General features: G+C 42.6%; 1 protein-coding gene across 1 annotated transcript in view; it reads right to left on the reverse strand.

The window, feature by feature from the left end:
* RBL2 (RB transcriptional corepressor like 2) overlaps positions 1-15057 on the reverse strand; it is a 533156-nt gene that overhangs the window by 129703 nt on the left and 388396 nt on the right. Inside the window, exons 18-19 of the mRNA XM_069216335.1 lie at positions 12698-12769; positions 11620-11722 (exon numbers count right to left, since the gene is read on the reverse strand). Coding sequence (XP_069072436.1) covers positions 11620-11722; positions 12698-12769 — 175 coding nt within the window. The remainder of the gene's footprint in view (positions 1-11619; positions 11723-12697; positions 12770-15057) is intronic.

Consider the following 15057-nt stretch of genomic DNA (forward strand, 5'->3'; position numbering starts at 1 on the left):
CAGGGGTACCCTCACACTTAGGGACATGCACTCTGCCCTTGCGCTGAGAGGCCTACTAGAGAGGTGACTTACAATGTCTATGTGCAGTGGCCAGGATTGGTGGTGAAAGGGTGCATGCACCATTTCCAGCATGCTGCAATGGCAGGCCTGCAGACACAATTTGCATGGGCTCTTATGGGTGGCACAATACATGCTGGAGACCCCTGATGTACCAATGCCCTAAGTACCTAAGTACCATATATTAGGGACTTACATTGGCGCACCAGATGCCAACTGTGGATGTAAAAGTTTTACCAGCAACCAAATTTAGAGAAAAGAGAACAGTCATGGGGGTCCTGGGATTAGCAGTATCCCAGTGAACTACAATCTAAACACACTGACATCAGGCAAAACGTGGTGGTAACTACGCTAGAAAGATGCACTTTTCTACACGGGAAAAACAAGAGGCAAGTGTTTCAGCTTTTTAATTTATTAGAACAGGGTGATGGCAGTTACAAGAGACTGCTATAACGTAATCTGTCTGATATCGCTCCTAATACAAATTAGGTAAGAAATCCTATGATGGGATTCCTTAAGCAGACCAACTGGTGCTTCTATACAAAGATAATGTTGTAACCCACTATTATGCATTAAACCAATGTGCAGCTAAGCAAACTGGTAATGCATGCAGTGGATAGGTCACGCTACGCTCACTCCTTCCTGGTCAATACTTCAAACAATGTCGACCTGGCCCATCTGAATATAGTGTTGTAATGTCTTCTATGTCTTTTTGACTTGCTGACCTAATGGTGTTGGGAGTGGCCCAAACTTGGGCTGCTCTATGATCTTCTTGTGGGTTAAGTCACCATGAAATATAGAGGTACATGGCACAACCCTCTCAGCACATGGGTGATTAGTTTCACTTTTCAATATGGGTTGTGTATTGTGTATCCATTTTACAATTTACATTTATTGCACTGTACTTGTATTGCATTTCAAACTTTTAATGAAAGTGACAGATGAGCAACGATTAACTAGTGGCTACAATATAGGCCTAAGAAGTCCAATTACATATGGCTGGGATCAACCCATCTGAAACTGCATTATATAACTATCAATTGGCATATGCTCAGATGAATTAGTGTGGCTAGAAGAGCAACCAATAAGTGTTCAGCCACAGTACATTCCTGAGGAGTCCACCTGGGTGCGGCAAGTATCAGGGAATAAGAATGGGCACTATACAACTAGCTTTCATTTGAGGTTCTCTTGAACAAACTATCATTCTGTCTATTGGCGCTGTCGAATTACATTTTTGGAAGACTAGGTAGAATCTAGCTTACACAAGACAGTACAGCTAAAACAAAGCCAGATTTATGTATTTTTCCTAAATTTCCAATGGTCAACTTAACAACACTAGGCCAAACTCTGCATCTTGAATTTGAGAGACTTTAAAGTCCCATTTCCATTTAGTTATCTCAAATAAGAGGTTAAGGCCAGATTTTAAACAATACTTGACAAAAGCTTGGGACAGAAATTTAGGACCATATCCAAAGAAAATGTTTGTGTCTAAGACGAGTTTTTGAACACGATCCTCTTATGAACTGGGAGCCAGTGCAATTGTTTCAAATGGCCTAACATTCCATCATACGTTCTCATTTTTAGCAAGGTGCTAGCTGCAGAATGCTGAATCCTTTTAACGCATAGGGTATTTTTATTAGGAAGACCTGAGTTTAATGTTTTGCTGAAGTGAATGCAATATTGTATAAGAATTATGTTACTAAACCTGTAAGCATCTAATTGTAGGTATAGTGCGGTAATTTCATACACTTAGCATAATTCTGCCATCTAGTTTTGGTCTTGGACATATGCAACTTTTCTGCTAAGACGTCTTTCAAGTCACGATGTATAGTGACTTTTACTATAGTCTGTATTGCGCATGGTCATCGGCTCTATTGTTATTGTTAGGTTGTTTTTGGCTCATCGGGTGAGCTAGGTATAGGAGCGACAAAGAGATAGTAAAGATGAACATGCAAGGTATAGTTTGACAAGGATGAGTGTTTAAGTAGAGTAGTGTGTACCTCAGCCATTAGCTTCCGGGAAGAAGGGTGGGTGCATATGATTCTACGGCACTACAAGCTACAAATAGATGCTTATTCGTTAAGTAACATATTCCATTTGTAGCATGTGTTGGCCGTAGATACATACATATGCTTAGCATCAAATGTAAAGCAGTGCTTCCCAAAAACAGTGGGTAGCCAATGTACGTAATACAGCTTGACCCACCCTAGCTCGTTAGTTAGCTAAGACATCAACACAATAGTGTTTTGTGAATCTTTGTGGGTTATTCCATGTAGCTACCTTCCAAATATCCGCTAGTGGAATGTTTCTTAGACAAGCCATACAGACTTTTATACACGTGGATTGAGCTCTTGGAGCTGCAGGAAACAATTGCTTAACTTTGTGGTAGCAAATTTGAATGCATTTTACTACCCACCTTGCGATTCCTGCTTTAGATATTGATGAGCATTTTTGAGGGTTGACAAACCCTACAAAGGGTTGTTGAGTTTTGTAAAAAGTTTTTGTCCTCTCAATGTAGTACATTACAGCTCTTTTAACATCAAGTGTATGTAGCACACTTTCTGCCACTGAGCCTGGTTTGGAAATGAACACTGGGAGCTCAATTGTATCGTTTACATGAAAATAAAGTACTTTAGGGAGAAATTTGGGTTTGATCTTAGTACTAATTCATCTGGACAGACTTGGAAAAAAAGGTTCCTCATGGGGGAGTGCTTGAAGTTTACTTATTTGTCTGAGGGATGTTACAGCCACTAAGAAAGCTACCTTCCATGTGAGGAACTGTAGATTACATGAATGTAGTGGCTCAAAGGGAGGGCCAATAAGCCTTGTAACAAATATATTAAGATTCCAGACTGGTGCTGGTGGAATGGAGGGAGAAATTATTCTTTTCAGTTCCTCGATGAAAGCTTTAGTAACTGGACGTGTTGTCTGTTTTGCATGTAGGCAGCAAGAGCTGCTAAGTGTAACCTAATAGAGGTGTATGAACGCCCTGCTTGTTGTAAATGGAGCAGGTAGAAAATAAGGTCTTGTACCAAAGAGCAAAGTGGTTGGATCTGTTGTGCTAAAAATGTATGCACATCTTTTCCACTTTGCTGCGTAACAAGCTCAAGTGATAGGCCTACAAGCTTGATTTAGAACGGTCATGCATTCTTGTGATAGACTGAGGTATCCAAACTGTAGGACTTCAGAAGCCAGATCCATAGATTATGGTGTTTGGTGTTGGTGTGTGTGACCCTTACCTGCTCCTCAGTTAGAAGACATGGCCGGATTGGCAGTTTCTCGTGTGATACAACTGACAGTTGTAGTAGGGTTGTAAACCATGTTTATCAAGCTCATGTTGGGGCAATTAGAATAGTGTGAGATGTTTGTGAACCACATAAGGAATGAGTTGCAGAGGAGGAAAAGTGCAGGTTTGGTATTTCACATTCTGGTGTGTGGGGAAGACGTCTATTTCCGGGGTTCCCCACCGTTGGAAGAATGAGTGAAGCAGTGTTGAATCTATTTCCCACTCTACGTATTGCTGTATTCTGCTGTTCATGTATGCAAAGTCGTTGTCCACTCCTGGTAGGTTTTCTATTAGGAGGTGGATGTTGTGATGGATGGCCCAGTACCATATGCACTCTGCTATGCGGGAGAGCTGTATGGCATGTATACCTTCCTGTTTTTTAATGCAGTACATGGTGGTCATGTTGTCTGTGCAGACTAGAACCACTTTGTGCCGAAGATGTTGTTAAAAAGCTTTGAGACCAAACTAAATTGCTATAAGCTCTAGGCGATTGATGTGTAGATATTTCTGCACTGGAGCCCATTGCCTATGTACTGTGAGATCATACATATGTGCCCCCAACCTTGTAAGGAGGCATCTGGCCTGAGGGACAAGGGCTTTGAAGGGGTGACCCTGCAATAGTTTGTTGCTGTTCCACCACTGCAGAAAGCGATGGGTAGCTGGCCCTACCAACACTTTATCTTATATATGCCCCTTCATTTGGGACCATTTGGCTGCAGGCATTGCTGCAGGGGGTTTGTGTGCAGTCGTGTATGTGTGGTACTATGAAGATACATGAGGCCTTCATGCCTAGAAGGCTCATCCCAGTCTCGATTGGTATGTGACAATGAAGGTGAAAAAGAAGCAAGGTAAGCTGGAACTCTTGTACTTTTGCAGGACTGCGATATGCCTTTGCTTTCATAGAGTCTAGGGTTGCACAAAGAAATGGCTGCGCTTGCAAGGGTTGCAGGTGTGGATTTTGTAGTATTGAGTGTAAAGCCCAGCTTGTGTAAAAGGTTGATAACTCTTTTGAGTGTCCTGCAGAAATTGTTGTGTGCTTGCACTTTTGATCAGTCAATCTTTCTGTTATGGGAACATATGTGTGCCCTCCCTTCTAAACTGAGTTGCTACTACTGCAAGGGTGCAATAGTCACTGAATAGCAACATTCTGAACTGATAATGTTGGCCACTTACTGGAAAACTGAGGGAGTGCACATAGGCTGGATGTATTGGAATGTGAAAATAGGCATACTTAAAATGTATGGCTGTCATGAAGTCTCCTTGCTGCAACAGCTGTATTATTTCTTGGAGAGTTACTATGTATAAGTGCGCCGACAGGATGTACTTGTTGAGGGGCCTAAGGTCTAGTATAGTCCGTAAGCTGCCACCTTTATTTGGAATGAGCAAGTACAGTGAGTCTTGTCTTTGGTGTTGCATTGAGAGAGGCTCTAAGGCCCCCTTTTAAAGCAGAGCTTGAACCTCCTCTTATAAGAGTGATAGGTGTTCGCTTGACAGTTTGTGTTCGAGGTGGGATACTGGGAGGGGGAGGTGTGAGTTTGAGACAATATCCATATTTTGTTATTGAAAGGACCCACTAATCTGATGTAATTTGTACCCTATTATCTGCGTGGTAGTCCTGTAGTTGTCCCCCAAATGGTGTTAAGTGTGGAGTCAGGAGGCGTAGAGAGCCACTCTTTAGTGAAAGTGGTCTCCTGGGAAGCGGATCCATAGTAAATGGTATCACTGATACCTAGGTACTGAAGAGGGTCCTTAAGAGCTGCACCACAGTCTGTGCCACTCTAAGGGATCCACCACCAACCTCATAAAGACTGTCACTACAGGCTGCGTGACAAAGGTGCTGCGAAAAGTGAAAACACGACATGGCACACAGCCTGTGTGCTATGTCCCCTAAACACTGCATGTAACATTTGTAAATCAACTCTACAGTAGGGCCTTACAGCCCTAAGGCAGGGTGCATTACATTACATGTGTGAACATATCTGCAAGAGAAGATATTCCCCTGCTATTTCTTTATCGATTCTTAAACACAGTAAGTGAACAGGGAAGCTGTTTTAAGTACAGGCACTGGACACTGGTCAATAAGAATCCCCTAGCTTCATGATGGCTTCACTGAAACTAGGGATGTTTGATATCAAACATCTCATAATCAATAAACCCTCACTGATTCCAGTGAAGGATTTATTAATACATGCACCCAGAGAGCACCTTGAAGGTGCCCCCTGGAAAACTATTGGTGTGCTGACTGACTAGTTTTAGCCAGCCTGCAACCAACTGACAAGTTTCTGACCCAACGGTGAGAGCCTTCGCTCTTGGGAGGTCAGGAACAAAGCCTGCTCTGGCAGGGATGTTGCACACCACTCTCAACAGAATGAAGTGCAAATCTACATTTCAAGGAATGAGGCTTTAAAGAAGCCCATTGCCTTTGGTATGCAAATGTGAGCTTTCGCAGAAGGGAGATGCCAACCCTCCTGCCCCAGGGGCCATTTGGCACTTGGGCAGGCTGAAAAATTAGCTATGCAGGAGGCATGTTGCATAGCTTTAGGAATTCCCCCATCTTGTATATGGTGGAATTAGAAATTCTGGGACAGGCTGAGCCCACCCCCCAAAGGAAGTGGTCACCTAAGGGGCACAGTGACCCAAGGTTAAGTAGCCCATTGACTACTACCCTTCATTCCTCTTAACACCCTCTAAATTGAGTATTTAGGGGACCTACTGATTCCAGGAAAACAGATCTTCGCTGGACACAAAAGAAAGAGTGGACAAAGAAGATTGCTGACCTATGAATCGAGGAGCACAACTGACTTGGTGCCAACCCTGCCAGTCTGCAACTGACCCCTGAGGAGCAACTGACCTGTCCTGTTGCTGCATCTTCCAAGAAACCAGTAGAGCTGCCACTGATTCACAAATCACCAAGAAAACTCTCTTGGAGCAAAGGAGCTGCTTCCCTGCATCTGCAGGCATATTATGGAATGTTCGGATCTCTGCCCTGTTGGCCATCGGGGCCTACAAGGGATCAACGAACCAGGAGAAGACTGTCTGTAGCCCAGGAAGTCAGCTCAGCCACTTCACCGAAGTCCTGAGATGCTGACTCCACCCAGAAGCTCCCTACCCCTATATCTGGGGTTCTTGACTCCCTGTAGCAACCAAGGCTTGTTGGTGGTCTAAAAAGGATTCCAACAGCACCAAAGCAGACCTACTGTCAAGGGACATCATGTTCCACAAGGCCATTCATGAGAGTGACCCCTCTGACCTGTTACCCCTCTTCACCAAGACCCACAGCAAGCCCCTGACCACTGCGACCAGATGCCTCAAAGCACCTCTCCACCAGAGCCTCACAGCTTGAGTTCAAGGGAGTCGATAGTGCCCAAGGGGCTCCCAGACCCTCAGGAGATGAGCCCAGCCCTGCGTTTGGCCAGACTAGACGTCCAGCCACTGCCTGCAGTCTCTGCATGCCACCCTCCAACTGTGAGTAACTCCAGGACTTCATCCAACGCCAAAAGACACCACTGCACCCAAGCCGCACAGCCCGAGCAGAAGTGGACTAAAGGTGCCCCCATGTGCCAGAGGACCTCAAGGGTTGAGACCCCATGTGGATTCCTCCGGACTGACCTTCTGGTCCCAGCTTGCAGCTACTTATCGACCGGACTGTTTCCCATCGAAGTGAACAGGACACTCGAAGTAACACACCTATGCAACCAGATGCCCAAGAGCCTCCTGAGGTGACCTGTTGGTGTGGTGTTGTTCCCTACCCCATACTCACCTTAAGTCCTGAAGAACAGTCTTGTAAGTCACTGTGAAGTGTCCGAATGCAGTACATGTTTTTTCCCCAGAGGATACATTACTGCACCCAACAACTGCAGTGTCAACTTTTGAAAACTGTAAAAATATTTATCTATGTCTTGAAAAGTACTCCCCCGATTCTGGTGATTTTGCAATCGAAATTTACATAAAAGTATGTGTTATTTCTATAAATTGGTGTCAGATTTACTTATTGAGTGTGTGTTTCACTTACTGCCTGTATATGAGCCTTACATGCCTAGCACTGCCCTCTGATATGCCTAACTACTCACCCACACTACCACAACAGAGTCCATTTGGGATGTCATTTGTGCCTCTGTGATACCTTTGGGTTTGCCTGGACTTTTTCACTGTTTATCTCTTTTTGGTCCACTATCTAAAGAGCTAGTTTCCTACAGATAAAAACTGTACCATGAGCTGTGATTTGGATAGTTTTTCGTTGAGGAAATTATCCTCATCCTTGAGTTTATGCATGTCGACTTTATGGTATTGTGCAGTCCTGCGCAGAAGTTTGTGATATGTAGTTGTGTCGTCAGGTGGTGAGGGTTTTGAATGGTATAACTTGGGGTCTGTATTCCTCGGAGGGCTTTGTCAATCATTCCATGGTTCATCAATATCTTGGGGCAGAAGCTGAAGCGAGTCTTTCCTGTTACTCTGTGTGCATCCAGTGAAAAAAGATGGTGGTGATCTTGGAAGCCATAGTCGAACCTAGGCCCGAGTCTGGGCGGGCGGAGCAAAGGATGTCGTGAAGACCAGTCATTGGCTGTTTCTGCAGTATCCGCCAGTGGGGGATGAGTTGCCCGCTGAAGAAGGCAGCTGGAAACGTGTCAAAGCTCTGATCCCGAAGCACTGAAATAGACGTCTGAACCTGATGGTGGAGAAAAAAATCTAAAAATGGAACTGATGACCATGCACACAAAAAAAGACTATAGGAGAAAATACTTGTTCGAAAAAAAACAAGTTGCAAACATCCGAGCCCAACACTAGATGGCAGGAGTATGCTAAGCATGTGTATCAACATCCAACACATGAAACAGGAATTTTTGTTGCTATCATGTGGGCAAAAGTCAGATAGGGAAATGTGTTGAAGGTGACAGCAACATTATTCAGAAGTAGCAGTAAATTGCTGATCAAAGGATACATTTGGACCTATTCAGATGATGAAATTTCTAGCAGTATCTGCTAAGTTGACAGGGCCAAAGATTGAGGCTAAATCTGGACATCATCTATGAATGGCTCTTTATAAGGGTAACTGCCGTTTTGGTCAGATTATGCTGAAGCAAGCTAATCCTATCCACTGGCAGGTCGCTTCCAAAGTTTGAAACAAGTTTGATGAATCATCATTCTTCTGCTCCTGCAAATTAAACACTACCTGCGTATCATCTGTACACATGTATAATATATCTGTACTGTATTCACTATGCAGATATCCAAGAGGATAAACACAGAATAACTGGTATTAGCTTTAAAGAGTCCAGAGAGAAGCTTCAGGGACCAACCAACAGGAAAGAGTATTATGCACCCAGCGACAGAGTATATAATGAGAAGAGCACCCAGGTGTGGCACAGAGGAGCAATTCAAGGAATCTACAGACAACATACACATAAGAATTGCTAGGGATTCTAATGTCCAGGAGGCTTCATGCCAAAAGAGGCGGGCAGATTCAGGGAAGGGGTTTTGTACCTCATCTCCCTTTCTAATGATACCTAACCCAAATTGATTCTGGATTGTAGCTTAACTGTGATTCCTTAAAAGATATCCATTCATTCATCTCAAAAAGATGCTTGGTCAGGGACTGCAGTGCAACGTCAGTCACGTAAATTGGCAGGATAACAAGCATTATCATTGTGATTCATAGAGCACATGGTGCGGAGCACTTAGCCACAATCCCAAACTGACTGACAAGGAAGACAATCTTGCTTGAAAACGTATACAAAGAGGGTTGCTGTTCTTCACCAGCCACCCTCGGTTGAGCTGGGTTGGCAGTTAGTGATTCAGGAATGTGACCTTGTCATTCTTTGGTCCTGAAAGGGGCACAACTATGTAGGGCCGAAACATGTCTACCTTTACAATTTCAAACGAGTCTTGGTGTATATAATTAACTCTGAACTGATAAATTTAGACACCAAGGAGCAAATAATATACAGAGGGATCTTCGTCTGACTCCTTCCAATATGTGGACTACCTACAGGTGTATTATGGAATAAACATCTTCTAACCATCTACACATTAAACAATGGGCAACGAGGGACGAGGAAGACAATAGTTTTTGTTATTTTTACATGTGTACAACATGAGTATATTTATGTTAGCGCTACAAAGATAATAAATTCTAAGTAGAGAAAAAGTAATATGCACTGGGCTGGCGAATAAACAAACTAACCTGACGGCTAGACTGATATATTCAGACAGACAATGATAATTTATGTTTTGACAGCAAGTCAAAAATTAAAGTGTTCAATCTATCCGCATAGCTTACTATCATTATTACACGTCATATGTATGCCCAGGATTGATTGGGTGATTTAGGCAGATTAATTTGTTGTACTAGTCCTGTTTATAATGAAGCCTAACCCAAATTGATTCCTAATCGTGTATTGCAGCTTAACCTGAGCAGAAATGCATTAATCCATCCACCCCAAAATGATGTCTGTTGGGGGATTGCGATGCAACCTCAGTCACATACATTTGTTTTACAAGAACAATGCTTGACAATAGTGTATTAAATAGTCTGCATATATACTTCCATTTGCTTCCTATAGTAAAATAAGTAATTGTGATCACTGAGTGGAAATCAATGAAGAGCACCCCATTGTACCTGGGTGTTCGAATTCTATAGGAGTAGAAATAAATGTGATCATTGGATGCAAACTAATGAAAAGCACCCCACTCCCTATGGATGTCCAAATACTGAGGCCAAAAGAGATTCAGAATAAATGTGAGAATAGGCATTGGTTGCACATCCTTTCCGACAAGTAAAAAGGTCACAATTACACAGTGGATCAAACTGTTACAAGATTAGTAGTAATTTGGCCAACTTTGTCCTTTTTGGTCCAGTGACAAAAATAAAACTGAGTAAGGAGCAAGGTTTCCTAGCACAAAGTCTATCTGGTCTCTATCCATAACTGTGCAGCACAGCTCCACTGGCTCTGCACATAAGGGATGTTACTTTCTACCCACATTCACATCTCTACTGTTTCCTTCAATCCTGGGTAACAGATGGGGGGGTAATCCACCCATCTTTGGCCAAATGAAAGATAAAAACTTCCAGGAAGTCTAGATGAAGTAGGAATTTATGGCAAACGAGATCTGCGAAAGGGAGGGGGTTGTAAACAGCTGTATAGTTTATGAGGAGTCAACGGCAGTGCCAGGAAGAGAGGTGGGTCACTCCTCACATTAGTATACTTAATTGTGTCCAATGGGGCTTTCCACTCCCTAGCAAGGCTTAAACAGGAAGAACACCTCACCATTCCCCTTGAGGGATTAGGGGGTGGGTGACCCACGCTACTTTCATTTCCCAACTCTCCAGTCTAGTGGCGATGTTCCCATTCCTGGGAGGCCAGATGAACAAGAATGTGCTGACAATTATGTCACCGGGATAAGTGACAGGCCGTTTAGAACATGGGGTGAAACAACACCTACGTCAGGGAATGGGTTGCTTTCAATCATTTCATTTCTCCCTAGTATCTAGTTGCTGGGGTTCAGGCTCAGGGTCGTGGTCCTACCGCGATCCCAGAGCAGGTATGCATTCAGAACAGGCACGGTTGGATAGGGAAAGTTTGACCTTTGCAACAATTACTTTCCAGTTGAAATCGAGGCTTTGGGCGGGTTTATGCCTTAAAAGTGGATAGTACAAAACTGTTTTCAAAGTCCTACAGTGGGTTCCCAGATTTCCTGGTATCTGATATCAGTGTGCCACCTTGTGCACTGATTTTACAAATCAGGCAGATGAATCCCAGTGGCTGTATTTCCACTGCTCTCATAGAGGAGCCCCTCTGGACACACTAGTGGTTTCCCCAATCCCTTGATGGGAAATATGACCCTTACATTGACCACAATATGTGGTGGACATGGAAGCCCCATGATCCACTCTGAGGAGGTTAAGGTGCACTACCCACAGACCTAACAGTTGAGGCATTACAGAAATTTAGTAAGGAATATGAGTATTATGGTCTTAGTTGAAGAATGAATTTAGAATATGCATCCTTACATAGGCTGCAAGGTTTAAACCATTTGCTGTTGGGCTGCATATATAATCCGTTTAGTCAGGATTATTATTTTTTTTTTAAACTTTCACTGAAGTTGCCCAAACTCCAAAATTTCATTAAATCAGGCGAGGTTTTGGGAATGTATAATTATACATTGTGATTATGCCACTCCCCCCAACACTGTAAATAAAATTCACAGAGTAGTGAAAAGAGCAATATTTCTTACACAATGTACTTTGATGAAGAACATTCAGAAAGGAAACCACTTACTGGTGTCTCTGTTCGCCCCTGTTGGGGAATTCTGTTGTGTACTGCTGTCACTGCTGCATGAATTTCTTCTTCTTCTGGCTCGAATCAGAACCCGTCTATATACCTTAAGAGAATAAGGGAGAGCAGGCAGGTGATTATAAAAAACAAAAAAAACTTAATCAGACCACCTTTTTGATGATCATTTTGTATACAAAGTTTTATTAGAAATGATGCTTGGTCAAACTTGTAAAATACAGTCTTTATAAAGAAAAAGAATACACTATGAGACATATACAATAATGATGATAGATGGAGTCCTTATGAAAAGAAAAAAAAACTACTTTTTATTTTTTGGCTCCCTTAACCTTAAATTTAGCACACACTGCAGTAATGGTAAAAATGTGTGCTAAAGCATTACAGAAATACTCTGAAAATGTTCTGTTAGCAAACGACTAGGGAACCAGATGAGAAAAATGTGGTAAAATATGCAATACAAAAAGTGTGACTTAAGCATCCATAAACAGCATGTTTCACTGCATTTTAATATCACCGGAATTCAAACTCCAAGGACAGAGGCGCACTGAAGAAATGTGATAAACTGTTAACACAACAAAGCATTATGCCAAGATTTAGCAACCTACTGTAAATCAGCACCAGTGACTGAATTCCCTTTGCTTGTGGCCTAAATGTTGCAACGTTCAGTGAATGATGCAGGACAATTTATATATTTAGACAGTGTGTCCCAAAAGAAAATATCTTTCAGCAACATACTTGTGAGTGGGATAATTCATCATTAACCTAACATGCAAGAACACTGCAGTGTCATAATAGATAATAAAAACATTTACTGTTGTTATTATTAGGATTATTGTAAGACACACTCATGACCCAAGAGCTTAACAAAAAGATGGCAGACAATTTAAGGATGCTTCAACTTTAAAATGTTTATAGATCAAACCTTATGGTGCTAGTGAGAGCATATCATCGATTTTTTTGCTTTTCTTTGCTGCCTTATCAAGCACAGTTGGAAACTCATTCTTTCTACACATCAGCAGGAAACATAATTTATATGTAACAATACATGGTCAGGTTGACGTACATGACTGCTGGCTTGCGGTTGTGTTCTATAGCAGCACATGATGTTGTGAAAAGATGTGTCATCCTTTGTCACCTGGGAATGAAAAATAAAAATTACTGGTGAGAAGAATCTGCTCATCAAACTACATAAGCCTGTGAGACAACTAGGCCACAATCAGAATGTATCAGAAATTGGTTTTGCCTTAGAACCTGTAGCACCTTTGTATTGCTTGCACCCACAAGGACAGACCACTGTGTTTCACCTTTACTGACTATACAGTACTTATCCTATGGGTCCTTACAGAGGGACAGCAGCTTCGTCCTCTACAGAGGTCTACAACAAGCTTGAGCTGTTGACTATACCTCTCCCAGCATCATATATTAGCATATTACAAAGAACAAAGTTGCACACTCATGAAACACGACACCCCTTTGCATTTCCACTAAGCACAGAAAATATTTTGCCCCTATTGAGACCCCAAGCCTGGCAGTAGCCATTGTATAGGCTTGTATATAGAATGTTTTGGATCTGTGAAATAATAGGTGTTTGGTTTGAGAAGTAGTCTTCCCATTCCCCTAAGAAGCTCTGGCCAATGCAATCCCACAGGGACACCACCTAGGTATCCCTGTAAATGTATGGACCGCCTATAGATTGCACTGGCAGATGGCCTGTTACCATGCCAAAAAGATGAGTGCTAGGGCTCTTGAAGAGCCATGCCTACTGTCTACCGTGCAACTAAGAGAGGGACAATCAGAGTCAAGGTGGGAGGAGAAGGAAGGTGACGGAGATGGTGTTATGGCTTTCTCATCCACACATAACTGAAGCAGAGCATGATTCCCAAACAGGACTTGCGCCAGCAGGTGGCAAAATGCAGCAAAGGTATGCTGATTTCTGTCTCTCCCATTCTTTGTCACATATGAACTTTCACATACCTCTCTAGTTGTCTATAACACATATAGTTGCAGTATAAAACACATCATCTGAACCTAGACATGACTCATCTACATCTTAGGTTATCTCTTGTAGTATTTAATTTCATATGCGCTTATAATAATACCTATCATCACGTATTTAAGGCTATTGTTTTTCTGTTCAAGGAAATTTTGTTAACTGGAGAATAACACTGGTGACTGGGATGAGATGTTAAAAATAAATGTGTGGCCATGAAGACCACCAACTAATGGTGTGACAAATCAAGGCCCTGAAAGGGAGTCCCTGTCCCCAGAAAACATTTCGCAGAGCAGGGAGGATGAGTGGGTCAGTAAGGCATATGCAAATAGATATTGTCTCTACCAGATAAGGCGATACCGAAGGTAAGTAACTTGTCCATCTGATAGAGACAAAGTTGCAGATTCCTTATTTTTTTAATAGATACCCAAAAATACCATCCCCGGAGATAAGTGTGCAAACCAAGATCATACTAGAAAGTCCTACAGGACTGAACTGGCAAAATACCCGTCCCTACGGACCTGAATGCCCAAGCAGAAATGTTTGGTGAACGTGTGCAAGGAAGTCCACGTTGCCGCCTGACCGATATCAAGAACTGGTACTCCGTGTGCTAATGCAGTGGTAGCCACTGTTGCTCTAGTATAATGTGATGATTGTAGGAAAATGCCACTGTTGGCATGGTTACCCCCCTAACTTTTTGCCTTGTTGATACCAGCTTTGATTGAAAGTGTGCAGGACCTTGCTGACCAGGACCCAGCACCAGTGTTCTTTCCCTAAAACTGTACCTTTGTCTCCACAATTGGCACAGCCCTGGCACACAGATAAGTCCCTTGTTAAATTGGACTTGGATTTATTCTGAGTGTGTCTCTCATTTATTGCCTCTGCCAGTACAACAAATGCTTAGCACTACCTTCTGATAAGCCTAACTGCTCACCCCCCATACTACCACAAAAGGAGTATTAGTCCTATCTACTTTTGCTTCTACAATACCAATTAGGGATCCACTTGACTCTACACAGTGTACTTTACTTTAGTGCAATATAAAGAGAGCCAGCTTCCTACAAAAGTCCACAAAAACAACCCAGGACTGATTCTGGGTTTTCTGAGTCTCTCGGAAACTGATTCTATATTCCTCAGTGGTGAATCCAAAGCACTCAATCAGGGTTCCCTTCATGAGGTCATATGATGCTGCATATATCTCATCAAGTGTCAGGAGTCTATCTCTACACCTGCCTGAAAACAGCTCCCAGAGTAGACAACCTCAATACTTTTTGCTGAGTTTCCTAATGATACAAGCCCTCTCAAAGGCTGAGAACCATTCAGTGATATCATCTCCTTTCACATGTTTGGGGAGTTTCAGGGTCAAAAGCTATTTGTTTCCCCCTATTAAGTTGTTGCTGCCACCAGTGATAGGTTTTAGGTCCATCACAATC

The sequence above is a fragment of the Pleurodeles waltl genome, chromosome 12, assembly GCF_031143425.1.
Source record: "Pleurodeles waltl isolate 20211129_DDA chromosome 12, aPleWal1.hap1.20221129, whole genome shotgun sequence".
Classification (NCBI taxonomy): domain Eukaryota; kingdom Metazoa; phylum Chordata; class Amphibia; order Caudata; family Salamandridae; genus Pleurodeles; species Pleurodeles waltl.